The sequence below is a fragment of the Gobius niger genome, assembly GCF_951799975.1.
Source record: "Gobius niger genome assembly, chromosome: 3".
Classification (NCBI taxonomy): Eukaryota; Metazoa; Chordata; class Actinopteri; order Gobiiformes; family Gobiidae; genus Gobius; species Gobius niger.
In genome coordinates this window covers 44,886,320-44,914,053 of record NC_136854.1, presented here as the reverse complement: position 1 = coordinate 44,914,053, position 27,734 = coordinate 44,886,320, and the positions used below count along the sequence as shown (strand labels likewise).

The following is a 27,734-nucleotide window of genomic DNA, read 5'->3' as shown; positions in this document are numbered from 1 at the left end:
ATCAGGAGCATCAGGAGCAGCAGGAGCATCAGGAGCATCAGGAGCATCAGGAGCATCAGGAGCATCAGGAGCATCAGGAGCATCAGGAGCAGCAGGAGCAGCAGGAGCATCAGGAGCATCAGGAGCATCAGGAGCATCAGGAGCATCAGGAGCATCAGGAGCAGCAGGAGCATCAGGAGCATCAGGAGCATCAGGAGCATCAGGAGCATCAGGAGCAGCAGGAGCAGCAGGAGCATCAGGAGCAGCAGGAGCATCAGGAGCAGCAGGAGCAGCAGGAGCAGCAGGAGCATCAGGAGCATCAGGAGCATCAGGAGCATCAGGAGCAGCAGAAGCAGCAGGAGCATCAGGAGCATCAGGAGCATCAGGAGCAGCAGGAGCAGCAGGAGCATCAGGAGCATCAGGAGCAGCAGGAGCATCAGGAGCATCAGGAGCATCAGGAGCATCAGGAGCATCAGGAGCAGCAGGAGCAGCAGGAGCATCAGGAGCAGCAGGAGCATCAGGAGCAGCAGGAGCAGCAGGAGCATCAGGAGCAGCAGGAGCAGGAGCATCAGGAGCATCAGGAGCATCAGGAGCAGCGGGAGCATCGGGAGCAGCGGGAGCAGCGGGAGCAGCAGGAGCAGCAGGAGCATCAGGAGCAGCAGGAGCAGCAGGAGCAGCAGGAGCAGCAGGAGCAGCAGGAGCAGCAGGAGCATCAGGAGCAGCAGGAGCAGCAGGAGCAGCAGAAGCAGCAGGAGCATCAGGAGCAGCAGGAGCATCAGGAGCAGCAGGAGCAGCAGGAGCAGCAGAAGCAGCAGGAGCATCAGGAGCAGCAGGAGCAGCAGGAGCAGCAGGAGCAGCAGGAGCAGCAGGAGCAGCAGGAGCATCAGGAGCAGCAGGAGCAGCAGGAGCAGCAGGAGCAGCAGGAGCAGCAGGAGCAGCAGGAGCATCAGGAGCATCAGGAGCATCAGGAGCATCAGGAGCATCAGGAGCATCAGGAGCATCAGGAGCATCAGGAGCATCAGGAGCAGCAGGAGCATCAGGAGCATCAGGAGCAGCAGGAGCATCAGCCTGTGCATCAGCCTGAGAGCGTTTAGTGACGCAGTATTGAGTTTTTAATGGTCTGAGTCCGTGGAGGATCAGAGACAGAATCGATTCAGTCTCCGGCCTCGGGCCTTTACAGAGACACATGTGGAAACGGACACGGGGCGAAAGGATCTGTTTTCAGTGACTGGGCTTTTGAAAAGGAATGGATTTTGTTGTGGGATTTGAATAGTGGCTTCATTGAGCGAGTCCATTATAAAAACTGGAGACTGAGATCCTGGGTTATTGAACATTTACTCGAGCACATCTTTCTCCTCTTAGAACTCTTACACGAGTGAAACTTTCCACCGTAAATAGACCTGAATAAGCTTCAGTCATTTAAATGCCCTTTTCTTGTATCTGATCTTCAGAATGACGTCTCATTTACAGGATGATCTTTATCTGTGTGTTCCCTCACACTCCAGCACTACAGAAGTTAGCTTAAAGAAGCTACAATTGTTCTGATAAATAAATGACACAGATCATACATTTACTCTGTACTCGTAGTACGTAGTGAGTCCACGAAGAACTTTTTATTTTCTACTTTTACTTGAGTAATTGATTATTTAGGATGCGACTTTCTCTTCTGCTGGATCACGATTATTTTTGCAGCGTCACTTATTCCCTTATTGACGATATTCTACTCTTTATAGTCTGTTCTCATGTTTAGTTTGTTTTTATTTTTATTATTATCCTCATTGTACATCAGAACTGTTTGCCCTGAATGATCTGAATGATCTTAAGTGCCGAATGTGAGATCAATAAATGATCTTCTCTCATTTTAGGATTGTTTTATAATTTATTAATAGATCGGCAACTCCACAGCTCTGTTGGTGTGAAAAGTGGACATTTTATATTTGATGTATTTACTCATTTCAAGTGAAATAAGAAGAAATCTAGAAGACGTCAGCAGCGTTTCAGGCAAGCTGAGAAACAACTTAGAAACAAATCATCTCTTCGAAACAAACTCTGTAGCGAAATACTGTTCAGGTGTTAGTCCTGAGCCGCTGTGTGTCCTTTTGGTTACTTGAATTTTGTCCATACCTGGCGTCTGATACTCTGTGCAGACTTGGTCCTCCAGCCACTTCTTCTATGTTTTTGTTTCTTCTTCGTTGACTTTTGAGATGCCCCTCGTATATATTCGGGGTTTGACCCTTGACCCCTGCCTCTTCCCTTTGCAAATCTGATATTGGGAAGAGGTCAGTCATCTATTGTGATCCTATGTTTTAAGAGTCCGTTGTAAGTAACGCGGGGAGATGCTAATATCGTCCATTGTCTTCTCTCCTTTAGTCTGGGCTGGATCTTGTTAGCGGCACATGCTGATTGTATTTTTGTATATATTTTCGCCAGAGTAAACGGAGACGCCTCCAAAAGTTACCGCTGTGTCTCGTGGCTTCTTAACACGTCACAAACTGCATAAACTACACAACGCACAAGTCCACCGGTCACAACTGACCTGTGTGACCTTGGAGGTCAGAGAAACTGAAGCATCAGGAGGAAATCTGCCCTCAGTCTCCTCTGAAACGGTGCAGCGCCTCCTGGGTTTGTCCCTGTTTCAGAGCGTGGTGTCCTGCACTGGTCAGCTCCTCCTCCTGAGCAGCTCCCTCTGCTCCACAACAGTCTTTCACATCTCCTCATTTGTCCCTAGTTTCCTGTAGCTCCTCCTGTGACGCCTCCTCCGAGCTGCAGGGGGGGCTCTCGGTGTTTGGGTTTAGCTGAAGAGCTAGAGTTTTGTTAACCTTTAAAAAGCAAATGCCTCACAAACTGTCCATTTGTAATATGTTCTTATACAGGACTGTTTAGCTGGTTTAAACAGTTAAAGTCGCGCCGCGTAACATTTCACTAAATAAGAATGAAAAGTACATTTATTGATTAGATTTCTGTTGTTGAAAATGAGCATAAACAGTGTCTGCTACACTGGTGTATGAATGAGAGCATGAATGGGTGAGTGGATTCTTGCTGTAAAGCGCTTTGAGTGCCTAATGTAGGTGGAAAAGCGCTTTATAAGTTGAGACCATTTACCAAACGTGTGTTTGCTCTGAGCGGCTCCTCAGACCTGACCTGGAACGAGATGGTACTGTAGTACTCAGAACTATAGTACTCAGAACTATAGTTCTCAGAACTATAGTACTCAGAACTATAGTACTCAGAACTATAGTACTCAGAACTATAGTACTCAGAACTATAGTACTCAGAACTATAGTACTCAGAACTATAGTACTCAGAACTATAGTACTCAGAACTATAGTACTCAGAACTATAGTACTCAGAACTATAGTACTCAGAACTATAGTACTCAGAACTAAATGTTCTTCTTAGAGTCATTTTATCACACAGTACTTTTTATTTCTACTTTTTATTATAATTATAATGAAGTATCTGTACTTTTACTTAAGTTCCTTTTGATATTTTAAGGTTAATGTGCTTTATTTGTCATTAAACAACAACAATAAAATAGATGTAGTTCGTCTTGAGCTTCTTGTTCTTTGGAATATTAGTTTTTCTGTATTTTCTTTTCTTTTCCACATGAACGGCATCATTTATTTCTTATATTAATCGTATTCACGGATTCATTTATGCATTTGTGTTATTTATTATTTATTAGTGTTTTTCCAGGTGTGTGTGACGTGAGCGCTGCGTCCTCACGCCGCGCATGCGCACACCGTGGAGGCGGAAGTCAGCAGCATGTCGGTGGAGGACCCGTTTTTCGTGGTGAAAGGGTGAGTTTGGACCAAATGAACCCCGTAAATCACGCTCTCACTCCGCGCAGACAGAGCTCCTGCTCCGTGTCGGGCGTTTCTCCGGATGTCGCGGTGTGTTTCCCTCAGAGCGTCTCGTTTCTGCGCGGTTTGGCTGAGAGTTAGCATTAGCTGTTAGCCTGGAGCTAGCTGTGCTCAGGGCGCTCGTGTCAGCTGTGTTTACATCAATCACTGAGGGTTTAATCACCAACAGCGGACTTTTCCTCACACTTTGCTGCAGTTTCATCTGTTGTCCTGCGGTTTGCGACGGTGTTGTTTCCGCATGACCTTAATCTGAGCAGCTCTGTTTGAATAAAGTGAAGTTTGTTGGGTAGAAAACAGGTGCTGTTTGTTTACTGACCTGCTGCAGCTTTGGGACATTCACCTTTAATGCGGCCCAGATCATTTATTTACACAGTGCAGCATGTCATGGCACAGTTCAGCTTATTCAGGTCTTTATCATAAATAATTTCATTGAAAAAAAGGGTAAACAATGATCTACAGTAGGTATGTGGATGTTCAAACTCAATGGAAAGTAAATAGTTTAAGTGGAAAGATGCAGAAACCCCCCAACAATAACAAATCCGGCCCCTCAGCGCAGAACCTCTGGCCCTCAGGATGATTTTGAGAAACATTATTACACAAATCAGAGAGAACTTCTAACATTATTAGAGTTAAATGGGAGAAAAAAGTAGGGCTGTGCAATTAATCAAAATTCGATTACGATTTCGATTACAACAGTAAACGATTACAAAATTAGCATAATCGCAAAAAATCGAATATAATATATATATTTTTTTTTTCATATTTATTTTTCTAATTTTTAATTTTTGGATTTTTTGTCAATTTTTTTTGCTGGATTTTTGTCTTTTTTTGATGGATTTTTGTCACTTTTTTGATGGATTTTTGTCACTTTTTTGATGAATTTTTGTCTTTTTTTTTGATGGATTTTTGTCTTTTTTTGATGGATTTTTGTCTTTTTTTGATGGATTTTTGTCTTTTTTTGATGGATTTTTGTCACTTTTTTTTTGATGAATTTTTGTCTTTTTTTTGATGGATTTTTGTCTTTTTTTTATGGATTTTTGTCTTTTTTTTTATGGATTTTTGTCACTTTTTTTGATGGATTTTTGTCTTTTTTTGATGGATTTTTGTCTTTTTTTTTGATGGATTTTTTTAAAGGCAACAAATAATCGTTTGAATAATCGTGATTTCAATTATGACAAAAATAATCGTGATTATTATTTTTTCAATAATCGAGCAGCCCTAGAAAAAAGGTAGAAATACTGTCAATGCACCCGATGTGGTTTGAAGGAAGTGCACTGGGAAAAGAATAATCGGTTTAAGGAAGAAATGACATAAATCTACTTGAATTAACAGATTAAATCTTTGGTTTGAGTAGATTTGGTCTGGTCTTCGATGAGAGTCGGAGTCGTTATTCTCTTCATTCAGATCATTTTGTGTCATTTCAAGTGAAAAACAATGATTTGCCTGATTTCAAACGGGTTTTATTCTCGTTCCGTCGGCGCTAAAACATTTGTATCTTGGATTGTTTCAAATCGACTCAAATTCAACATAGAATTTGATGAATTCAAGCATTTTTAAGCCATTTATCTCATTTAAGATGGTCGTTGTTCCAGTATTGTGCTTCACTTTGGGCGAATAATCATAATAATCATAATAATCAGCGCCTTCGGCCCTCGGTCTGTTTACAATAAAGAAAACCTGCCTCCCCTGCTCTACAATATGCACTGACATGTGTATATGTTCAGCATGAAGAAAGTTACAGCAGTTTCTAGTTCAAAATCAGCATCTGTCTTTAGTCCCGCCCCTTCCTTTGATTCTTTCATCAACATTTCAGTAAACATTGATTCAGCTCATATTTGTAACTTTTTGGTAATTTTTTGGGTCATTTTTTCATCATTTTTGTCACATTTTTTCTCTTTTATTTTGAATTTTTTTGTCAATTTCTTGTGACATTTTTTCCACTTTTCCATCAATTTTTCGTCACTTTTTTGTCACATTTTTATCACATTTTTGTCACATTTTAGTCATTTTTTTTCATCAATTTTTTTGGCAATTTCTTGTGACATTTTTTCCACTTTTTCATCATTTTTTCATCATTTTTGTCACATTTCCATCATTGTTTTCGTCTCAGTTTTGTCGCTATTTCCACAGCTTTTTTCCAGAAGCTTTTGGATTGGGGTAAAACCAAACTGGAGAACATGTGCTCGGTTCAGGCGGGAGTTAAGGGGTTGAAACATAATGTTATATTTTATTTAAACATCGGAGTTTGGTTTAATTAGGCTGTTTTCAGTTGTGTGAGTGGACAGAGTGAACAAAACTAATGATGGTGGAGCTGAGCAGCTGAATGGTGTCGGTGTCGGCTCTAAGGTTTATATCTTCCACACGAGCATTAGCAGGAGCGACAAAACATGTGGAGAGTTTGAAAGATCACAGCAAACGACAACAAGACCCTCTTCAGGTCCACCTCCTCCTCCACAGTGTCCACCTCCTTCTCCACAGCGTCCACCTCCTCGTTTCTACACAAGACTGAAGACAATTATCCTGATGCAGTGAGGGTTTAGAAGTTGACTTTTGAGAATAAAATGGTGAACAGATTCTGTGATGAAACACTACTTTGTAAAGGTTGAGAGACCGATCCGATGTTCTCAGTTAATGTTTTGTGTTAATGTCTCTCTGAGAGTCTCAAACATTAACTTCCTGTGAGCAGAGTTTGTACTGTTTCTGTGTCGCAGTGTTTCCTCTTCACCTTTTGTTTGTCTAGTGTGAGGTTTAACTCCCACCTGAACATGTTCGCTCTCCTGTTGTCCAAATTCTCCAAATCTAAAAGCTTCTTCAAAACAGCGATAAAAAAGGAAAATGAGGATGTAAACACAACTAAAAAGTGCCAAAAAAGCGACAAAAGTGACAAAAACTCAACAAAAAGGTGACAAAAGGGCAGCAAAAAAAGACAAAAATTCAGCAAAAAAAAGACAAAAATCCAGCAAAAAAAAAGACAAAAATCCAGCAAAAAAAAGACAAAAATCCAGCAAAAAAAAAGACAAAAATTCAGCAAAAAAAGACAAAAATCCAGCAAAAAAATGACAAAAATCCAGCAAAAAAAATGACAAAAATCCAGCAAAAAAGTGACAAAAATCCAGCAAAAAAAGACAAAAATCCAGTTGAAAAAATGACAAAAATCCAGTTGAGAAAGTGACAAAACAGGTTAACATTAGTATTTTCTCTGTGTTTTTAGTGCGATACATTGTCGGGCTGGGACTAAATATACTTATATATATGGCACTGTGCCTTTGATGTGATCTGTGTATCGTATCAGAAACCACGTGTCTCAATACAGCTGATAATCAGCTGTAGAAAAACAATAAACACATGAGTTTTGGACTTTTCTCACGTTCTAAAAGCTTCTTTAAAAAAGAGTCAAAATAGCAGCAAAAAATGAGTCCAAAACAAGAATGAAAGCGCAGCAAAAACGTGAGAAAAGACTGTATGCTCCAGTCAAAAAGCTTTAGATTTGGGTAAAGCTGAAGAAAATGTGCTCGGTTAAAGCAGGAGTTAAAGGAACAGGCCACAGTGTTTCCACGCTGAGACATGTTCTTACCTGAGCTTAGACGAGTTCATGTGTACCCGTCCGTGGAGAGGCCAAATGCTGACAACATCTTAGGTCATTTTGCGTGACTGAGGGCACGAGTAAAGACCAGACAGGTACACATCAACTCGTCTAAGCTCAGGTAAGAACATGTCTCAGTGTGGAAGAACTGTGGCCTGTTCCTCTAAACAAACGGGCCTTAACCCAGTGCATTTTCTCTAGTTTGGAATTACCCAAATCTAAAAGCTTCTGGACTGATGAGCAACAGTTTCACACAGCTTCATTTGAAAGCTAAGGCCTACAAAACTGATTGTTGCTGCGTGTTTGTCACATGTTTGTTGCTTCTTCGTTGTGGTTTCGTCACATTTTCGTCACTGTTATGTTGTATTATTGTTGCTTTTCTGGTACGTTTTGTTCCTTTTTCATCATTTTTTTTCTGCTTTTTGTCACATTTTTGTTCCGTTTTCACCCCTGTGTGAAGCCAAACCTCTTACCACCCGCCTAAACCAAATGCATTCTGCATTCTTTTGTTATTATATAGGGTTAGCACCTCATTTGAAATTTATTTTTTATTTTTTTTCAATTTTTGTCACATTTTTGTTGCGTTTTAGATCCTTGTTTTCTTCTCATTTTTTGTGGCTGTTTTGTTGTTTTTTTCCCAAGAAGCTTTTCGATTCGGGTAAAGCCAAACTGGAGAAAATGGGATCCGTTCAGGTGGGAGTTAAGAGGTTAAACCAAGCTCTTTTTCTCTGGTTTGACTTTACTCAAACCTAAAAGCTTCTTGACTGGAGCTCACAGCCACAGCCTCATTTGAAAGCTGAGACCTACAAAACTGATCAAGCTTCTTCCTATTTTTGTTGTTGTCAAGTTTAATTTGTTTTTGTGGCTTTTTTTGTTGCATTTTTGTCACAATTTCCTCTCTTTTTTGTTCAGTTTTGGACACGTTAAGCTTCTTTGTGTAACTGTGATGAAGCCAAACAATGTGACCAAAATGTGACAGAGCTTAGATCAGTGTTGTAGGTCTTAGCTTTCAAATGAGACGTCACACTGGCCTACAGGCTGTCAGCTCCAGTCCAGAAGCTTTTACATTTGGGTCAAGCCAAACTGGAGAAAATGTGCTTGGTTCAGGTGGGGGTTAAGAGGTTAAAATGCCTCTGCCATTTGCACTGATTTAGTTTTGGTTTATAAGTTTTGGGAACTTTATATTCGTTCTAATGACAAATCATGATACTTTGGGAGTAATGTGAGTGTTTGTGGATCAGCAGCCGAGTCATTTACACATGTTTAACCCCTTAACTCCCACCTGAACCCAGCACATGTTCTCCAGTTTGGCTTTACCCCAATCCAAAAGCTTCTGGAAAAAAGCAACAAAACTGAGACGAAAACAATGATGGAAATGTGACAAAAAAGTGACGAAAAATTGATGAAAAAGTGGCAAAAATGTCACAAGAAATTGACGAAAAAATGACAAAAATTTGACAAAAAATGACAAAAAATGTGACAAAAATGTGACAAAAATGTGACAAAAAATGTGACAAAAAATGACAAAAATGTGACAAAATGTGTCATTTTTTTTACCAAAAAAATGACAAAAATGTGACAAAAGAATAGACAAAAAAATGTGATAAAAAATGACAAAAAAATGACATAAAAGTTACAAAAATGAGTTGAAAACCCAACAAAAAAAATGATGAAAAAAAGATCTGATGACGTGAGGAAAACGATCCTCTCGGTTCAGGCGGGGGTAAAGAGGTTAAACAGTATATTATTAACTCACAAAACATTCTCTCATTTATTGGGTTTGGGCCTAAAGCTGTAATTCAAGATCTTTGAAATGTGCAAACACAATTCTCCCGCTCTTTTCTATCCCCCTGATAGAATATGGTCTGTTATTCGTATCACCTGCATGTGTTGTATCTTGACGTAAGTAAACTGTGTGTTGTAGGGAGGTGACGAAGGCGCTGTCCCGGGCCCATGGGCTGTTCGAGCGCTGGGAGGAGCTGCTGCAGGACGGCACACAGGTGACTCCGAGACGCTTCACACATGTTTTATTCATACATGCTCGGGGCGTTTGTGTAACCCTGTAGTTACACAAACCACACGTCAGCGGGAAAGCAACGAACAAACCCTTTCTCAACACATTTACAACATTCTGACACCTCATCTGACTTTAGGACTTTTCCCAAACTCCTTCAAACGTTTTCTATTGTTTTAACCCCACGAGAATATGGCATTATCTCTGATCCAATACATGGAAATAGGAAACCCAATGAAAAAATAAATAAAAATGCAATAACACGTTTTTCAGGTCAATAGTAAAACTAAACCTGATGTAAATTCTTCTGTAATGTGCAATCGTCTTATATGTAGGTTTGTTTATGTCTCATGTTATGGCCTTTGTTCTGTTTCTATTAAAGACAGAACAAAGCCTCTACACCTGTGTGATGTGATCAGTTTAGTTTTGGCTTCAGTGCCTCTGAGTTCAGGATCTCTCACATTAAACCTTTGAACCGCTGTGTTTCAGGTGAGCAGGGACGAGCTGGACTGGAGCACCAACGAGCTGAGGAACTGTCTCCGAGCCATAGACTGGGACCTGGAGGACCTCAGCGAGACCATCAGTATCCTTTACAACAACCACTTTACAACACATCCCATCCACAAGTGCCTTTACAACACTTCATCTGGCCCATCCCGATCCCTGTCGTTCTGTTATGACCGATTGTACAGTTTCTGTGATTTTACTTTGGCAGCCTCTGAATTCTGTTGTGAAATGTGTCTTGTCATGACGGCACTCACTTATGTGGAAGACACAATAATAAGAAGACCGTAAGTTCTCTAATACTGACCTGTGTTCCATTAGCGGCCGGGTCTCTAACAGAGGCCGGGTCTCTGACAGAACTCTGATGGCGGCCATTTTAGGGATAGGTTTGCCTGAGTCCTCCTAGGAACGCCCCCACCTCCTGGAGACGCCTCCGAGCTTTGGTCACCAGCCGAGTAACCAACCACTGCTCCTCAGCAGAACCCCCTCCCCACTGATGCCACAGACAGCGTGTGGAGGGGGCGTGTCTAAAGGCTCAGAGGTTCTTAAAGAGACAGAGGCCAATTTCAAGACATTCACTACAGCCATTTTGAGAGAGACATTTTATACAAGGCAGTTATTCTAATTTACTGCATTTACAGACCAGCAGAAGGTTTGTCATCATTGTAGTGAGATATAGACTGGTGCTGTGGGACTGACAAAAGCAGAACACCCCCTCTTTAAAGCAGAACACCCCCTCTTTAAAGCAGAACACGCCCTCTTTAAAGCAGAACACCCCCTCTTTAAAGCAGAACACGCCCTCTTTAAAGCAGAACACCCCCTCTTTAACAAATGGTAACTTGCTACGACACCTGCAGTTGCACTTATGGCCTCTAGGGGCAAGAGTTACTTAGTTCTGCTTTAATTTGACATAAAAAGGACCTCGCTCTGGTTTGAAGTCTGCCTCCGGATCTTCACATGACTCGCTCTATTTTTAAAACTGACACAGAGTTTCTTTGTGAAGCTCGTTGTGTTTTCCTCCACGCGGCGTAAACCAGTTAATTCTGATTTTCAGAGCAAACGCACTGACCCCACAGTTCCAGGAAGGATCCCTGTGCAGGAGATCAGGATTTCTCTGCCAGATGACATAACAGGTGAAATAAATGATAATAAAACTCGATGTGAGGAAGTTGGAGCCTTGACAGACGCAGGTATCGTGGAGTCGAACCCGGGGAAGTTCAGGCTCGGGGACAATGAGCTCCAGGAGCGACGGGACTTTGTGGAGCGAACCAGGGAGTCTGTGCAGGTACGAGACATGAAGCGGCTCCTGTTCAAAGACTCCGATAATGGAGTTCAGTCGCTCTGTGTGGCATTAACATGTGCACTGCAAAAAGTGCCCTACTAAAAACAAGGGAAAAAAATCTTAAAATAAGACATTCTGCCAATGGGATCAGCATTTTTTTCTTGCTAAGAATTCTTATTTCTAGAATATTTTTCTCATCATAAAACAAGAAAGAAACACTAAATTTAAGCAAATAACTAGAATTAAGCAAAATGTCCTCAGAAAATGGAATAATTTAAGGAAAACTTTCTTATTTAGTGAAAAATTGTGGATATTTTACTTAAATGTTGCTTGATTTAAGTAAAATGTTCTAAATAAACACTAATATTTAAGGAAAGTATTTCCCGGAGACCCGTCTCCATGATGTGGAGCCAGGCTGATGGTCAGAATCACCTGCTGGAGGATTCACCTATTGTACATGTTTTTAGTGGTAGACACGGGGAGAACATGCTCCACACAGAAAGGCCCCGTCCTGGTGGGAATCGAACCCAGGACCTTCGAGCTGTGAAGCTGAGGCTCTAACCGCTGAGCCACCGAGCCGCCCACTTTAAAGAATGGAATGTTTTATCTCTCTGTGAGAAGCAGTTCTTACATTAAGAGTTGTTGATCTGAGTTTGTCTTAAAATAAGAAAAAAAGTTTTTCTTTCTTGTTACAAGAAAAATGATCATGTTTTTAGTAAATTTATCTGAACAAGAAATGGCTGGATTTTATTTCCTAAAACAAGATTTTTTTTCTCAAGAAAACTTTGCTCAGTGAGACATTATTACTTTTTAGGGAAAAAATAAGAACTTATTTCTTAAAGTAAGACATTTTTTACTTGCTTAGAATCCACTTTTGCAGTGTGTTAAAGATGTGGCTCTGGCCTCGTTTTCACTGGTGATTGTGAACCAAAGCTGGAGGTTTCAGGCTGCAGCTGAGGATAAGGGCCTGTGTCACCGGAGGATTTGGGAATCAATCAATCAATCAAGGTCAATTCTTTACAGACCGATGACAAACTAAAGGCTTAAAGGGATGTTTCAGGATGTTTGACTTAGGGCCTCATTTCCCAGTTATCCAGAGTGTTGCTGATTTAAGGAGATGTTTCTTTTGTAATTCATGCAGTTCTCCTAGTTTTGTGGTGCTAGGCTAATGCTAGGCTAATGCAAGGCTAGTGCATGTCTATAGTATCAGCTAGCCTGCATTAAAACAGTATTCAAAATATTATGTCCAAAAATAATGAACCTCTGTCCTCTCGGAGTCGCTCCTAAAACAAAACAAAACCTCAGCCTTTTGCGGTTTGGTTTTTGCAGTGATTAAATTGAGATGTTGTTTTGATATGGATTAATCGTTCAGCTCTGAGACAGATCAGAGTTTCTCCCTGGAAGAGGAAACTGTTGGATCCTCCAGGGCCTCAGCAGGACAGAGCACAGTGTGGACGTGTTCATGTTCTTTGTGTGTTTGCAGGAGATGAAGGAGCAGCTGTCGAGTCCGTCTGCGGTGGCTCAGGCTGAGAAGAAGAACAGACAGGTCCTCCACACTGCTCCACACACACTGTTCCTCACTGCTCCACACACACTCACAGGTGTTTCGAACCGTCTGTGATGCTGACCCTTGAATCCCTGCAGGCTCTGATCTCGTCCGGGGAAAGATCCACGGGACTGGAGGCTCACCTGGTCTCAGCCAACTCCAGATACCTCCAGGAGCAGCAGGAGCAGCAGCAGGTGCAGAGACCCGTCCAGAACTCACACACACACAGAGCAGGAGGCCGGGGCGGACTGCGGCCCGGGGGCCAAACGTGGCCTCCTGACCGAGGTCATGTCCAGGAAGGCACGGGGTGAAAGAGGAGGGGGCGGGACAAGAGTGGGGAACAGACATGTGGGGAAATGTAGAAACGATTAGGGAAAACGTGGACAAATATGGAAAAAATGTGAGGACAAAGTTTGGGACAATGTTTAGAAAGTTCAGAAAGAAGAGCTTAGAATCTTAAAGGGATGTTTCAGGATGTTTGACACAGGGCCTCATTTCCTCGTTATCCAGAGTGTTGCTGATTTATGGAGATATTTCTTTTGTAATTCATGCAGTTCTTATATTTGAAGAGTTTCGTGGCGCTAGGCTAATGCAAGGCTAGTGCATGTCTATGGTATCAGCTAGCCTGCATTAAGAACAGTGTGACCCGCTCCACGGAGCACCTGAGTCACTGATAACACCAGACTAACCATATACATGTCTGTGTCCATAGAATCATTTAAAATAACTTATATTTGAGCAGCATCAGCTTCGTGGTTGTATAAGCTACGCGGCGGCGGAGTGATCTGCTAGAAAATAGTCCCTCAGAATCAGTGTTGATTTTGACAACATCTTTTTATTTAGTTTTAGTCGAGATTTAGTCAAAAAAATCTTTTCAATTTTAGTCTAGTTCTAGTCGACTAAATTTAAGTCTAATTGAGTGGACTTTGCATTGATAATATTGATTCTAATCATGTTTAATGTTGTTCCTCTGCTTCATGTTTCTGCTCCACATGAACAAAGCTCAGAGCTGATCCTTTAAACATGATCTGAGGCTCTTTCAGACGCTCAATACAAGTTTGGATGATTTTAGTCTCTCCTTTTCATCTTTATTTAGTCTGATTTTAGTCGACTCAAATATCTGGACATTTTAGTCACAGTTTTAGTCTCATGAGAAACTTTTCATTTAGTTTTAGTCCAATTTTAGTCACAAAAATATCACTTTGACTCAAATTAAGACTAAATATTTTAGTCGACGAAATTAACACTGCTCAAAATGCGCTCGTTCATGTGATGCAGGTCAGTTATATTCCAGACATGACTCTATGGACACAGACATGTATATGGTTAGTCTGGTGTTATCAGTGATTTGCCTCAGGTGCTCTGTGGAGCGGGTCACACTGTGTTTAATGCAGGCTAGCTGATACCATAGACATGCGCTAGCCTTGCACTAGCCTAGCACTAGCCTAGCATCACGAAACTCTTCAAATATAAGAACTGCATGAATGGATAACTAGGAAATGAGGCCCTATGTCAAACATCCTGAAACATCCCTTTAACCGAGCGCATTTCCTCCAGTTCTCCCAAATCTAAAAGCTTCTGGGCTGGAGCTCACAGCTTTCAAATGAGGCGTTAACCTGGCCTAAGACCTGCAAAGCTGATCTAAGATGTTTCCTCTTGTTGTTGCTGCGTTCTCACTCATTAATGTTGCTTCTTTTCACTTTTTATGCTCTTTTGTCGCTTGATTTGTCTTTTTTTTTTGCGCTTTTGATGCTTTTTTTTTTTCCGTCTCAAGAAAATCCACCTGATACAGAAAAAAACGGATTTTCAGATTCTGTGCAGTTCTGGCCGAGCACATTTTCTCCAATTCAGCTTCACCCAAATCTAAAAGCTTCCGGACTGGCCAGAGTAACGCCTCATTTGAACGACCTACAAAACATGATCGTGATGTTTTTGTTCATTTTTTATGCCTTTTTGTCGTGTTTCCGTCTCTTTTTGTCAGCGTTAAAGTCGTCGACTAAAATATTTAGTCTTAATTTTAGTCAAAGTGATATTTTTGTGACTAAAATTGGACTAAAACTTAAGTAAAAGTTTCTCATGAGACTAAAACTGTGACTAAAATGTCCAGATATTTGAGTCGACTAAAATCAGACTAAATAAAAGTGAAAAGGAGAGACTAAAATCATCCAAACTTGTATTGAGCGTCTGAAAGAGCCTCAGATCATGTTTAAAGGATCAGCTCTGAGCTTTGTTCATGTGGAGCAGAAACATGAAGCAGAGGAACAACATTAAATATTAGGGCTGTGCAATTAATCGAAATTCGATTACGATTTCGATTACAACAGTAAACGATTACAAAATTAGCATAATCGCAAAAAAACGATTATAATTTTTTTTTTCAAAGGGTTTTTTTTTTTTTTTTTTCAAACCTTTTATTTATTTATTTTTTCACGTTTTTTTTCTAATTTTACATTTTGGGATTTTTGTCACTTTTTTGATGGATTTTTGTCATTTTTTTGCTGGATTTTTGTCTTTTTTTGCTGGATTTTTGTCACTTTTTTGATGGATTTTTGTCATTTTTTTGCTGGATTTTTGTCATTTTTTTGATGGATTTTTGTCATTTTTTTATGTTTTTTTGTCATTTTTTTGCTGGATTTTTGTCACTTTTTTGATGTTTTTTGTCACTTTTTGATGTTTTTTTGTCACTTTTTTGATGGATTTTTGTCATTTTTTTGATGTTTTTTTGTCATTTTTTGTGTGTTTTTTTGTCACTTTTTTTGATGGATTTTTTTAAAGGCAACAAATAATCGTTTGAATAATCGTGATTTCAATTATGACAAAAATAATCGTGATTATTATTTTTTCAATAATCGAGCAGCCCTATTAAATATCATTATTATACGGCTCTTCACAACGTAAGCAGAAGCTCCGTTGATTTGAATGGGATTTCCCAACGTTCTCCCGGTCATTATTTCCTGATAAAGTTCCTCTGAGTCGGTGCTTTCATATCACTCCGCACGTACGTAGCAGCGACACTATCTGTCCCGTCACTGAGAGAGAAGTCGGGGAATCGTGAGTCTGACTTTCAACTTTACCCAGAGATTCACCACCTCCTCCAACTGCGCCTTCAGCTAAGCAGCTAGGCTAGCTGTTAGCCGTGCTGCTTCTAGCCTAGCAAAACGTGCAAACTTTTGGGAACTATTTGTCGCGGAAGTCATTAAATAAACCTTTGGACCTTCATAAAAGTGTACGAAGGTTATGTTGTGTGTTCAGTTGCAAATGGCCGAATAATAAGCGGATAATGTTTAGAACGCTGGTCATTATCGGGAAAATAAGCAGCTTCAGGGAAAAACATCGGGGTCCGGTTCGCGTTCTATACATTATCCCTTACTTATAATCAATATTATCAATGCAAAGTCCACTTTTAGTTTTAGTGAAAAGACTAAAACTAAAATAAAATATGTTGTCAAAATTAACACTGGTTTTTGTCTGTTTTTTTTGTCTATTTTTGTCCATGAGATTTTTTTTCTTGTTTTTGTATGTTTTTTTTTGCGTTTTTCATCATTTTAATTCTCTTGCTTTTTTTTTTAACGCTTTTTTATTGTGTTATTCGTTTCTTGAAGCTCTTTGTAGCTCTACTTTTTTACTTTTTAACTGTGTTTTGGACGTTGGGACGCTGGAGGAAAAGTCCTCGGTGCCGGTGGGGGTTTAGAGGTTAAAGGGAGGTTAAAGGGAGGTTAAAGGGAGGTTAAAGGTGCATGTGTGTGTCTGACTTCACAGTGACCGAGCGGCTGCCGCGGCGCCTTTGCCTTTAGGGTTTTCAGGTTTTCACTGCTGATGTGCCCGTCTCCATGGTAACGTATACATTCCAGTCAGAAAACCTTCCATAAAAACCTGAACTGAAACCTTCCCCGGAGCATCACAGAGGCACCACAGTAACAGTATCTGATCTCCACACTCTCTCTGTTCCCTCATGGCCTCCCGGACGTCCCGTGTGCTCCAGTTGATCATCCAGGATCAGGACGAGCAGCTGGAGCTGGTCTCTGGGAGTATCCGGGTCCTCAAAGACATGTCGGGGCGCATCGGCGACGAGCTGGACGACCAGGCCGTGTGAGTGAAGCGTGAGACCGTTACATAAACATGACCTGTGAGGGGAACGTGTTCAAACAGCTGTAAGTCAGGCAGAGAGCCCAGGTTCAAGTTCTACAAACAGCGGATCGGTTTATTATTAGTATTATATTTATTACAACAGCCAATGGGCAGGAGAGACATACTGTGTGTTCATGTCATCCAGTCCACAGATCACTTTTATATGATCTATGACGATGATGATTCTGCCCCACGAGTGAGAAAGTCTGTCACATTTTCTAAAGAGTTTTACATCTAAGTCGTCTTATCTCAGTTTCAGTTCATGACAAGTGGCCTCAGGAAACAAAGTTACAATAAAACATGAGCAAAATTGTCTAGATACTATAATGGGTGGACAAACTAAGGCCCACCTATCCCTTCAATGGCCCACAAAACATTGTTAAGCCCAAGTTTGCGACTGTGGCTATTTTTGTTGCCTTTTTAAAATGTGTTAAAGGGGGGGTGTTATACAAAATGGACTTTTTCAAGCTTTCCATCCTGTTATTCTGTCACTCCCTCATTAAAAACATGGCTGAAGTGTTGCCTTGGCACATTCACGTATTTCTGAGTAATCTGTAAAAACTCTGCTAATTTTGTAATCGTTTACTGTTGTAATCGAAATCGTAATCGAATTTCGATTAATTGCACAGCCCTACCATAAGGGGCGACTAAAATTAAGCTGCTTTAACATGAAAACAATACAGTTGATGATGGATTCTATTGTTTTAATCATCCATAATGTGTATTGTTCAAACTAGAAACTAAAAAATATTGATGAAAAAGTGTAAATTGAGTTCTTATTGAGTGGTTGTTGATATTTCCGCTCTGAGGTTGTAAATCCTCGTTATTTCAGTGTAATACACACTCTCTCGTGGTCAGAATCTGTTGACGTGTCTGTTTTCTCTGGTTTGTCGCTCAGGATGCTGGAGGACTTCGGAGACGAGATGGACCAGACGTCGTCTCGGATGGACTCGGTGCTGAAGAAGTTGGAGAAAGTGTCTCACATGACGAGCAGTGAGTGATCGAGCTGGTTCCATAAAGTACTATTCTATACCAGGACTTACAGGGGCCAGATGCAAGTTTAGACTCACTACTGCCACCTCAGGTCATACATGTAACTGCACCGTCTATGTTAAGCTCTTAACTCCCACCTGAACCGAGCACATTTTCTCCAGTTTGGCTTTACCCCAATCAAAAAGCTTCTTGGGAAAAAACACCAAAACAGCCACAACAAGGATGTAAACGCAACAAAACAATGACAAAAACTCAACAAATATTTGACAAAAAATCAATAAAAAAGTGACAAAAACTCAACAAATATTTGACAAAAAATCAACAAAAAAGTGACAAAAACTCAACAAATATTTGACAAAAAAATCAACAAAAAAGTGACAAAAAAACAACAAAAAAGTGACAAAAAATCAACAAAAAAGTGACAAAAAATCAGCAAAAAGTGACAAAAACTCAACAAAAAAGTGACAAAAAATCAGCAAAAAGTGACAAAAACTCAACAAAAAAGTGACAAAAAATCAACAAAAAAGTGACAAAAACTCAACAAAAAAGTCACACAAATTTGAAAAAAAAAAAAAAAACATAAAAAGGTGACACAACACAGCAACAACACAAGGAAAAATATTAAATTATAACATTTTTAAACTCGTGTAGTCCCTTTAAACAATACTTTTTTCATACGGATACATGAACGATTTTTTTTTTTTCGATACCTATGTTAAAATATTTGGCATCTAGAAACATAAATCAGATAAATAATGTTAATCCTTTTTCTTCCATTTGATTTCTTGTGTCATGTTTGTTGATGAAACAACCAAGAAACTTCCTTTAACGACAAAAGGGCGGAAAAAACACGTCTTCATTTTAGACCTTTTTTCCCCCCAAAATGTTTCATAAATTTTCTACTTTTTTCCCAATTTTTCGGTGTCCACCTGTGTCCAAATATGGAGAAAGAAATGAAGGGAAAGTGGGGAAAATGGAGGAAAATTTGGGATAAAAAAGGGAAAAAATGTCAGATGAAAGTTGAAAAATATACATACTGTAAAAGTTGGAGGGGAAATTTGAGAAAATGGGGGAAAACATGGTCAAAAAAAAAAAATTGGAAATGAAAGGGGAAAAAACAGGAAGGAAAAAAGTGTGAAAATGGAGAAATTTAGGACAAAAATGGGGAAAGAACGGTGGAAAAGAGAGTGAAGAAAAAGTGGGAAAATGTCAGAAAAAAGTGGAAAAATATGAGAGAAAAATAGGCAAAATTGGTACAAAAAATATAGATAAAAGGTAGGGGGAAAGTTGAAAAAGAAATGAGAAAATGTGGAAATTTGTGGCAAAAATTTGGGAAAATAAAGCGGGAAAATATGGTTGGAAAAAATGAGGGTGGAAAGTTTGTAAAGTGTTTTTTTTATTTCCCTGCCCTTTATTAGTGACAAACTGCTGTAAATGAATGTGTGGTTTCAGGCCGGAGACAGTGGTGCGCCATCGGAGTTCTCGTCGCCATCATGGTCGTCGTCCTCATCCTCTTCTTCGCCCTTTGAGCCCTCTCGCTAAGCCCCGCCCTCTCCCGGGTCAGAAAACACTCCTGATTGGACACTCCGCCCGGGGACTTTCGGAGGAGGAAGGACGAAGAGCGGCCATTTTGAACGCCGCCCCTGGAGTCGAGAGCCGGAAACCCCGACGCAGTTACTTTTACTTTTACTGCATCGATTATTTTAGGTATTTGTCGTTTTTTAAGAGAATCACTTCACACTCAGAGAACTGGTCAAATATTACTGCAATACCAGACTTAAAGTATTCAAAGTAAAAAGTACAAATCGGTTTAAGTGCTACGGAAAACCCTCCACACGCCCTCCACGGGGACAGGCTTTCCTCTTTGTTGTGAGATAATTACATTGACAGTACGGCTACACAGCGCCACCTGCTGCTCCGGAGTGTGCGGCTCAGCGGTTAGTGCTCGAAGGTCCCGGGTTCGAGTCCCACCTGGACGGGGCCTGTCTGTGTGGAGTTTGCATGTTCTCCGGTTTCCCCTACCACTGAAAACATGTACAATAGGTTCATTCTCAAGTGTAGAGGATTAAGAACTCCTTAACTTTAACTGAAGTCAAGTGCACGCCCTCAAAAGTGCAGGACTGGAGTAAATCTACTTCGTTACGGGTTTTCAATACCGATACTTGAACAATATAGTTAGAATATTTGTCGTCTAGAACCAGAAACATTAGGCCGGTAATAAAGTCCTGCTTTTAAATGGTACATTAAGTTTATTTTCCCTCAGTTCTGATTTTGTTTTGAAAGTGCCGTGTTTTCCGGACTCTAAGTCGCACCACAGAAGCACAGGCTGAGCGGTTTGTTAATGTCACATAAACAGTTCAGATAAACTACAGCATCATTTTATTTATTTTTTTATTAATAAATATATAAATAAAGTAAAGACTTTTTTTTTAAAGGCAACAAATAATCGTGATTTCAATTATGACAACAGTAATTGTGATGATTTTTTCAATAGCAGTGAGTGGAAAGTCTTGTATTTATCTTTCGAATGTAGTGGAGGAAAAGTAAGAAGTTCATATATTTTTGACTTCACTGAGATGGGCTGGATTTAAATCTGATTTCACCAGATTCGACACAAACCCATTGTATTTTGTTTATAAATCCCCTGAATGAGAAACATCCCCACATTGTTTGACCCAGAGGGGGCGGGGCTTTTCAGCGTTGCCTTAAATCCTGTACATTTTTGTAAAGTGGTCGTGAATCGTGCCTCGATGAACTGAAACCATGGCTGCTGTAACATAGACTCTGCTTCATCCACAATGTCCGACGTCATTTTAAGTTTCAGCAAAACTTTAGTCTAGAATCGCTTTGTTTTTGTTTTGTGTTTTTTGGAGAAGCTGGAGAGTTATTCCTAATGTTAGAGCGTCCTCTAGTGGCCGCTCCTGTACAACACTGACTTCTCAGCGCTGATAATCGTGTAAAAAGCTTCTGCCGTTGGTCTTTGTGACGAGTTTTTTCAGTGAACTCTTGTGTTTTGCCAAAGGATTGTCAGAAATGCAACACGGTGTAAGATCAGAGTGACTTTTCAGGATCTGTGATGGAATGACTGTACGTTTGCCACTTTGAGAACAACGCTGTGGATCCAAATGCTTTAATATCGTGTGGGGGAAGATGTATTAAAATGCCTTCTTTTTATACGTTTGTGTCGCTTTTATTGATGTTTGAACGTTCTGCAAATCTGACTTTTAAATCTGTCGCATCGTGCAGGATCTTACACATGATGATCAGGGTTTCTGCATCATTTATTCACTCATTCATTCATTCGACCTCCTCTCAGCAAGGTGGTCTGTGTGGGTTTTCTCCAGTTTCCCCTACCACTAAAAACATGTACAATAGGCCTGTATGAATGTCGTGTGTGCCGTGTCGCTTCTGTCAGTCGACCCCAGGGCAGCTGTGGCTACAATAGTAGAGTCGTTTTGTGTTGCCATTGCTTTTAAACAGGTTCACAAACTAGGAATGTTTCTTGGTGAGACGTGCAACTTTAAACATAAGAATTATAAAACACAGAGTTTAGATAAAAATAAGATCTAAACTTTGAACTATAAGGCTTTAGGGGCAGAAGAAGAACATTAAAATTAATAAGAGGTAAAATATAGACGACAACAATTGACAGAACAACAGGATTGGATTTACATATCGTTAGCCACATACTGTAGCATAATCTCAAACTCATTTTTGTTTTGATTTTGAAAAACATGTAAAAAGACGTTTTATGGGAAACACATTGTTTTTCTCTTATTGCCATTTTAACAAAACAAAATGACTTAGGCAGTTATGCTTTGTGGCTAAAGATATGGTGCATAAAGTGATACTTTTAATGAGCGCCCCCTGGTGGTTTATAAAAGCGGTGGGAACATCAGAGATAAATTGGTTCATTCACACCTTCCTTCCTCTAAAACACATCAAATCAAGCGATTTTGTGAATTTTTTGCAACTTTTTTGTCACTTTTTGTCACATTTTCATCCTTGTTTTCGTCTCAGTTTTGTTGATATTTTGGCTTTTGGATTGGGGTAAAGCCAAACGGGAGAAAATAAGCTCTGTTAAGGGATTCAGTAAAATGATTATAAGTTAAAATAAGTTAAGATATGTTTTAGATAAGTTATGTTTTAGTTAAGACAAGTTAAAATATGTTTTAGATAGATCAGATTTTCTCTGCCTCTAAACCGTCCACTTTGGCGACACCTTGTGTCCACAAGAGGAATTGGGGCTTTGACAGTAAAAGGTGCTGCCTTCGAGTGCCCTGGGAAAGATGTTCCAGTTGTGAAGTGGAAACTACGAGAGCGTTGTGTTCAAGTGCTTTTGTGTCGACGCAAAGTGATAAAATAAAACATTATCACATGAATGTATTTGTTTATTGTGTATTAAGTCATTTACAAACTACTGAACTATTACTTTGTATCTGCTTCGATCGAAAAGACAAAGTTTGTGTGTTTTTGTTGAGAGTTCCATAAATACAACAAAAAATGATTTAATCTGAATCTCCTGCTGAAATAACAGCAGAGAAACGGCCCGAAACTGTTTTACACCAAATAATATGTTTATCCAGGAAAACTTAATTTGTTTTTACATTTGAAACAGGCCTTCCTTGTGTATTTAAAAACATAATTTGATAATTAATGCCAAAAGTTTTACTAAAGAAAGTTGATCTGTGTGATCAGATGTTTAAAAAGATCCTTGTCGTTGCTCCAGAGCCGGTTAAAATCCCATTACCGTGAAAAGAGCTAAAGTTAAACAGGGGCGGCTCTGGTTTCTGGTCCTCATTGGGAACATGGGCTGTGACTGTGGAAGGTTCAGAGATGATGTTACTCGTGTCAAGAGTTGATTCCAGAAAAAAGGATCATTTTACGTTTGATTGGAGAATTGTCAAGAAAACCCACGACAATATAATTTAGCATAAATGTAAGTTTTATGTAAACTAAATCTCACATTAGTCAACAATACATACAGGGCAGGATTGTCCCTTTCACAGAGAATTTAAATGATGTTTCAATAGGGCTGTGCAATTAATCGAAATTCGATTACGATTTCAATTACAATAGTAAACGATTACAAAATTAGCATAATCGCAATAAATCGATTATAATTTTTGTTTTCCAATTTATTTATTTTTCAATTTTTTTTTCCCAATTTTTAATTTTTGGATTTTTGTCATTTTTTTGCTGGATTTTTGTCACTTTTTTGCTGGATTTTTGTCACTTTTTTATGGATTTTTGTCATTTTTTTGCTGGATTTTTGTCATTTTTTTGCTGGATTTTTGTCATTTTTTGCTGGATTTTTGTCATTTTTTTTGCTGGATTTTTGTCACTTTTTTGCTGGATTTTTGTCACTTTTTTATGGATTTTTGTCATTTTTTTGCTGGATTTTTGTCATTTTTTTGCTGGATTTTTGTCATTTTTTTGCTGGATTTTTGTCATTTTTTTGATGGATTTTTGTCATTTTTTTTGCTGGATTTTTGTCACTTTTTTGCTGGATTTTTGTCACTTTTTTATGGATTTTTGTCATTTTTTTGCTGGATTTTTGTCATTTTTTTGCTGGATTTTTGTCATTTTTTTGATGGATTTTTGTCATTTTTTTTATGGATTTTTGTCATTTTTTTATGGATTTTTGTCATTTTTTTGCTGGATTTTTGTCATTTTTTTGCTGGATTTTTGTCATTTTTTTCATGGATTTTTGTCATTTTTTTCATGGATTTTTGTCATTTTTTTGCTGGATTTTTGTCACTTTTTTGCTGGATTTTTGTCATTTTTTTGCTGGATTTTTGTCATTTTTTTGCTGGATTTTTGTCATTTTTTTTTGCTGGATTTTTGTCTGTTTTTGATGGATTTTTGTCATTTTTTTTGCTGGATTTTTGTCATTTTTTTGCTGGATTTTTGTCTTTTTTTTTGCTGGATTTTTGTCTTTTTTTTGCTGGATTTTTGTCTTTTTTTTGCTGGATTTTTGTCTTTTTTTTGCTGGATTTTTGTCTTTTTTTGCTGGATTTTTGTCACTTTTTTATGGATTTTTGTCATTTTTTTGCTGGATTTTTGTCATTTTTTTGCTGGATTTTTGTCATTTTTTTGATGGATTTTTGTCATTTTTTTGCTGGATTTTTGTCTTTTTTTTATTGTTTTTTTCCCCTTTTTTTCATGGATTTTTGTCACTTTTTTTGATGGATTTTTTTAAAGGCAACAAATAATCGTTTGAATAATCGTGATTTCAATTATGACAAAAATAATCGGGATTATTACTTTTTCAATAATCGAGCTGCCCTATGTTTAAATGAGTTCAAAACCTTTTACAAATCATCCCTTTAATAAAATCCAGGGAAACATCTAAAGTCGCCATCAGGACTTTATTGGACTGAACAATCAGCAAATAAAAAATGAAACTATATACAGCCAACAGGAGGCGTCTCACTTAGTCCATGTCTCCCCCTTCTTAAAATAAACACATATCTGTAAAAGCAGAATTTGAATGAACAAAAGCGGGTTCACTCCGGTTTGTTCTGGTTCAGCAGCTCCGGGTCGTGGGAGTAACAGCATTTGTCTCCGTACTGACACGAGCCCTGCAAGAAAGCAACAAAACATCACATTTTCATCCAGAATCACAGGTTTAAAGGGTTCACATGGCGCAGGAGTTAGAGAGCGAAACGCAGAGTTTTTCTAAAGGTTAGGTTAGGTTAATTTATTTGTACCCGTGGGTAAATTCGTTTTGCAATTCTGAGAACTAGTCGACACATTAAAACACATTATACACAGATAAAACATCACACATATAAAATATAAAGCTTGCAAGTCTCCAGATACTAACAGGAAGTGCCTTTGTTACTGTCAAGTGGCTTAAACTTCAGTTGTTTTTGTACCAAAGATAAAAACCCGTGTCAGGGGTGATTTGATCCCGACTTGTTCATGAAGGAAAGGGCAGCGGGAACAAAGCTTTTCTTAAACAGTTTGTTTGGCTCATCGGCATCAAAAACCGACGCCCAGACGGAAGCATCGAAACTCTGAATGCAAAGGATGCTCTGAGTCTTTACGATGCTTCGTCCTCTCGAACTGTTTGTCCTGCAGAAAGTCCAAACTGGTCTGAGGCCGAGGACTTTACTGGACGAGCTGATTCAAGGCATTCGACTCGGAGCAGCATCTACATGTTCTGACCGATATGGATTTTTGGCGTCCGATACCGATATGAAGGGGGGTTGGCATTAGCCTGATAAACCACACCCTTCATTCTGCGCGAGATAAGGCGGGTCTGGCCACTGATTGGCGGCTGAGGCGGAAACAATCACGACCGTCACAGAGAAATGACAAGATTCCATCACCCGCTGCACCACCATGTTGTTCAATTAACATTAACATCGGCCAAAGCTAATCATGGATGAAGGAGTCGAGGATTTTGACTCACGTTCTTTGCGTGAGTTTATATTCAGTTCATATTTTGTGAGTTGGACGCGGCTGTCGTCACGTTCGCTAATTAGTTTATTACACTGACAATCTGTGCCCGTTCAAACTGCTCCGTGACCGGACCAACTCCCTGTGTGGAATGGACAGGGAATAAGTTTTAGATAAGATAAGTTAAGATGTTTTAGATAAGTTAAGTTAAGATATGTTTTAGATAAGTTAAGTTATGTTTTAGATAAGTTAAGTTATGTTTTAGATAAGTTAAGTTATGTTTTAGATAAGTTAAGTTAAGATATGTTTTAGATAAGTTAAGTTAAGATATGTTTTAGTTAAGTTAAGATATGTTTTAGATAAGTTAAGATATGTTTTAGATAAGTTAAGTTAAGATATGTTTTAGATAAGTTAAGTTAAGATATGTTTTAGATAAGTTAAGATATGTTTTAGATAAGTTAAGTTAAGATATGTTTTAGATAAGTTAAGTTAAGATATGTTTTAGATAAGTTAAGTTAAGATATGTTTTAGATAAGTTAAGTTAAGATATGTTTTAGATAAGTTAAGTTAAGATATGTTTTAGATAAGTTAAGTTAAGATATGTTTTAGATAAGTTAAGATATGTTTTAGATAAGTTAAGATATGTTTTAGATAAGTTAAGTTAAGATATGTTTTAGATAAGATAAGATATGTTTTAGATAAGTTAAGTTAAGATATGTTTTAGATAAGTTAAGATATGTTTTAGATAAGTTAAGATATGTTTTAGATAAGTTAAGTTAAGATATGTTTTAGATAAGTTAAGTTAAGATATGTTTTAGATAAGTTAAGTTAAGATATGTTTTAGATAAGTTAAGTTAAGATATGTTTTAGATAAGTTAAGATATGTTTTAGATAGGTTAAGATATGTTTTAGATAAGTTAAGATATGTTTTAGATAAGTTAAGTTAAGATATGTTTTAGATAAGATAAGATATGTTTTAGATAAGTTAAGTTAAGATATGTTTTAGATAAGTTAAGATATGTTTTAGATAAGTTAAGATATGTTTTAGATAAGTTAAGATATGTTTTAGATAAGTTAAGATATGTTTTAGATAAGTTAAGATATGTTTTAGATAAGTTAAGTTAAGATATGTTTTAGATAAGTTAAGATATGTTTTAGATAAGTTAAGTTAAGATATGTTTTAGATAAGTTAAGATATGTTTTAGATAAGTTAAGATATGTTTTAGATAAGTTAAGATATGTTTTAGATAAGTTAAGATATGTTTTAGATAAGTTAAGATATGTTTTAGATAAGTTAAGTTAAGATATGTTTTAGATAAGATAAGTTAAGATATGTTTTAGATAAGTTAAGTTAAGATATGTTTTAGATAAGTTAAGTTAAGATATGTTTTAGATAAGTTAAGTTAAGATATGTTTTAGATAAGTTAAGATATGTTTTAGATAAGTTAAGATATGTTTTAGATAAGTTAAGTTAAGATATGTTTTAGATAAGTTAAGTTAAGATATGTTTTAGATAAGATAAGTTAAGATATGTTTTAGATAAGTTAAGATATGTTTTAGATAAGTTAAGATATGTTTTAGATAAGTCAAGATAAGATATGTTTTAGATAAGATAAGTTAAGATATGTTTCAGATAAGTTAAGTTAAGATATGTTTTAGATAAGTTAAGTTAAGATATGTTTTAGATAAGTTAAGTTAAGATATGTTTTAGATAAGTTAAGTTAAGATATGTTTTAGATAAGTTAAGTTAAGATATGTTTTAGATAAGTTAAGATATGTTTTAGATAAGTTAAGATATGTTTTAGATAAGTTAAGTTAAGATATGTTTTAGATAAGATAAGTTAAGATATGTTTCAGATAAGTTAAGTTAAGATATGTTTTAGATAAGTTAAGTTAAGATATGTTTTAGATAAGTTAAGTTAAGATATGTTTTAGATAAGTTAAGTTAAGATATGTTTTAGATAAGTTAAGTTAAGATATGTTTTAGATAAGTTAAGATATGTTTTAGATAAGTTAAGATATGTTTTAGATAAGTTAAGTTAAGATATGTTTTAGATAAGTTAAGATATGTTTTAGATAAGTTAAGTTAAGATATGTTTTAGATAAGTTAAGATATGTTTTAGATAAGTTAAGATATGTTTTAGATAAGTTAAGATATGTTTTAGATAAGTTAAGATATGTTTTAGATAAGTTAAGATATGTTTCAGATAAGTTAAGATATGTTTTAGATAAGTTAAGATATGTTTTAGATAAGTTAAGATATGTTTTAGATAAGTTAAGTTAAGATATGTTTTAGATAAGTTAAGATATGTTTTAGATAAGTTAAGATAAGATATGTTTTAGATAAGTTAAGTTAAGATATGTTTTAGATAAGTTAAGTTAAGATATGTTTTAGATAAGTTAAGATATGTTTTAGATAAGTTAAGATATGTTTT

General features: G+C 37.8%; 2 protein-coding genes across 2 annotated transcripts in view; one reads left to right on the top strand and one right to left on the bottom strand.

Annotated features, from left to right (window-relative positions):
* The first annotated feature begins 3,681 nt into the window (after positions 1–3,681).
* On the top strand, positions 3,682–19,483 carry stx10 (syntaxin 10). Its single transcript, XM_079553491.1, has 9 exons — positions 3,682–3,779; positions 9,350–9,425; positions 9,929–10,022; positions 11,134–11,228; positions 12,709–12,771; positions 12,870–12,965; positions 16,754–16,860; positions 17,798–17,892; positions 19,345–19,483. The coding sequence occupies exons 1-9, from the start codon at positions 3,745–3,747 to the stop codon at positions 19,419–19,421; spliced, it is 738 nt and encodes a 245-aa protein (XP_079409617.1). The 5' UTR covers positions 3,682–3,744; the 3' UTR covers positions 19,422–19,483.
* A 4,832-nt stretch (positions 19,484–24,315) lies between these two features.
* The window catches only part of trmt1 (tRNA methyltransferase 1), a 116,606-nt gene continuing 113,187 nt past the window's right edge, over positions 24,316–27,734 (bottom strand). Inside the window, exon 15 of the mRNA XM_079553386.1 lies at positions 24,316–24,476. Coding sequence (XP_079409512.1) covers positions 24,402–24,476 — 75 coding nt within the window. The 3' untranslated portion in view covers positions 24,316–24,401. The remainder of the gene's footprint in view (positions 24,477–27,734) is intronic.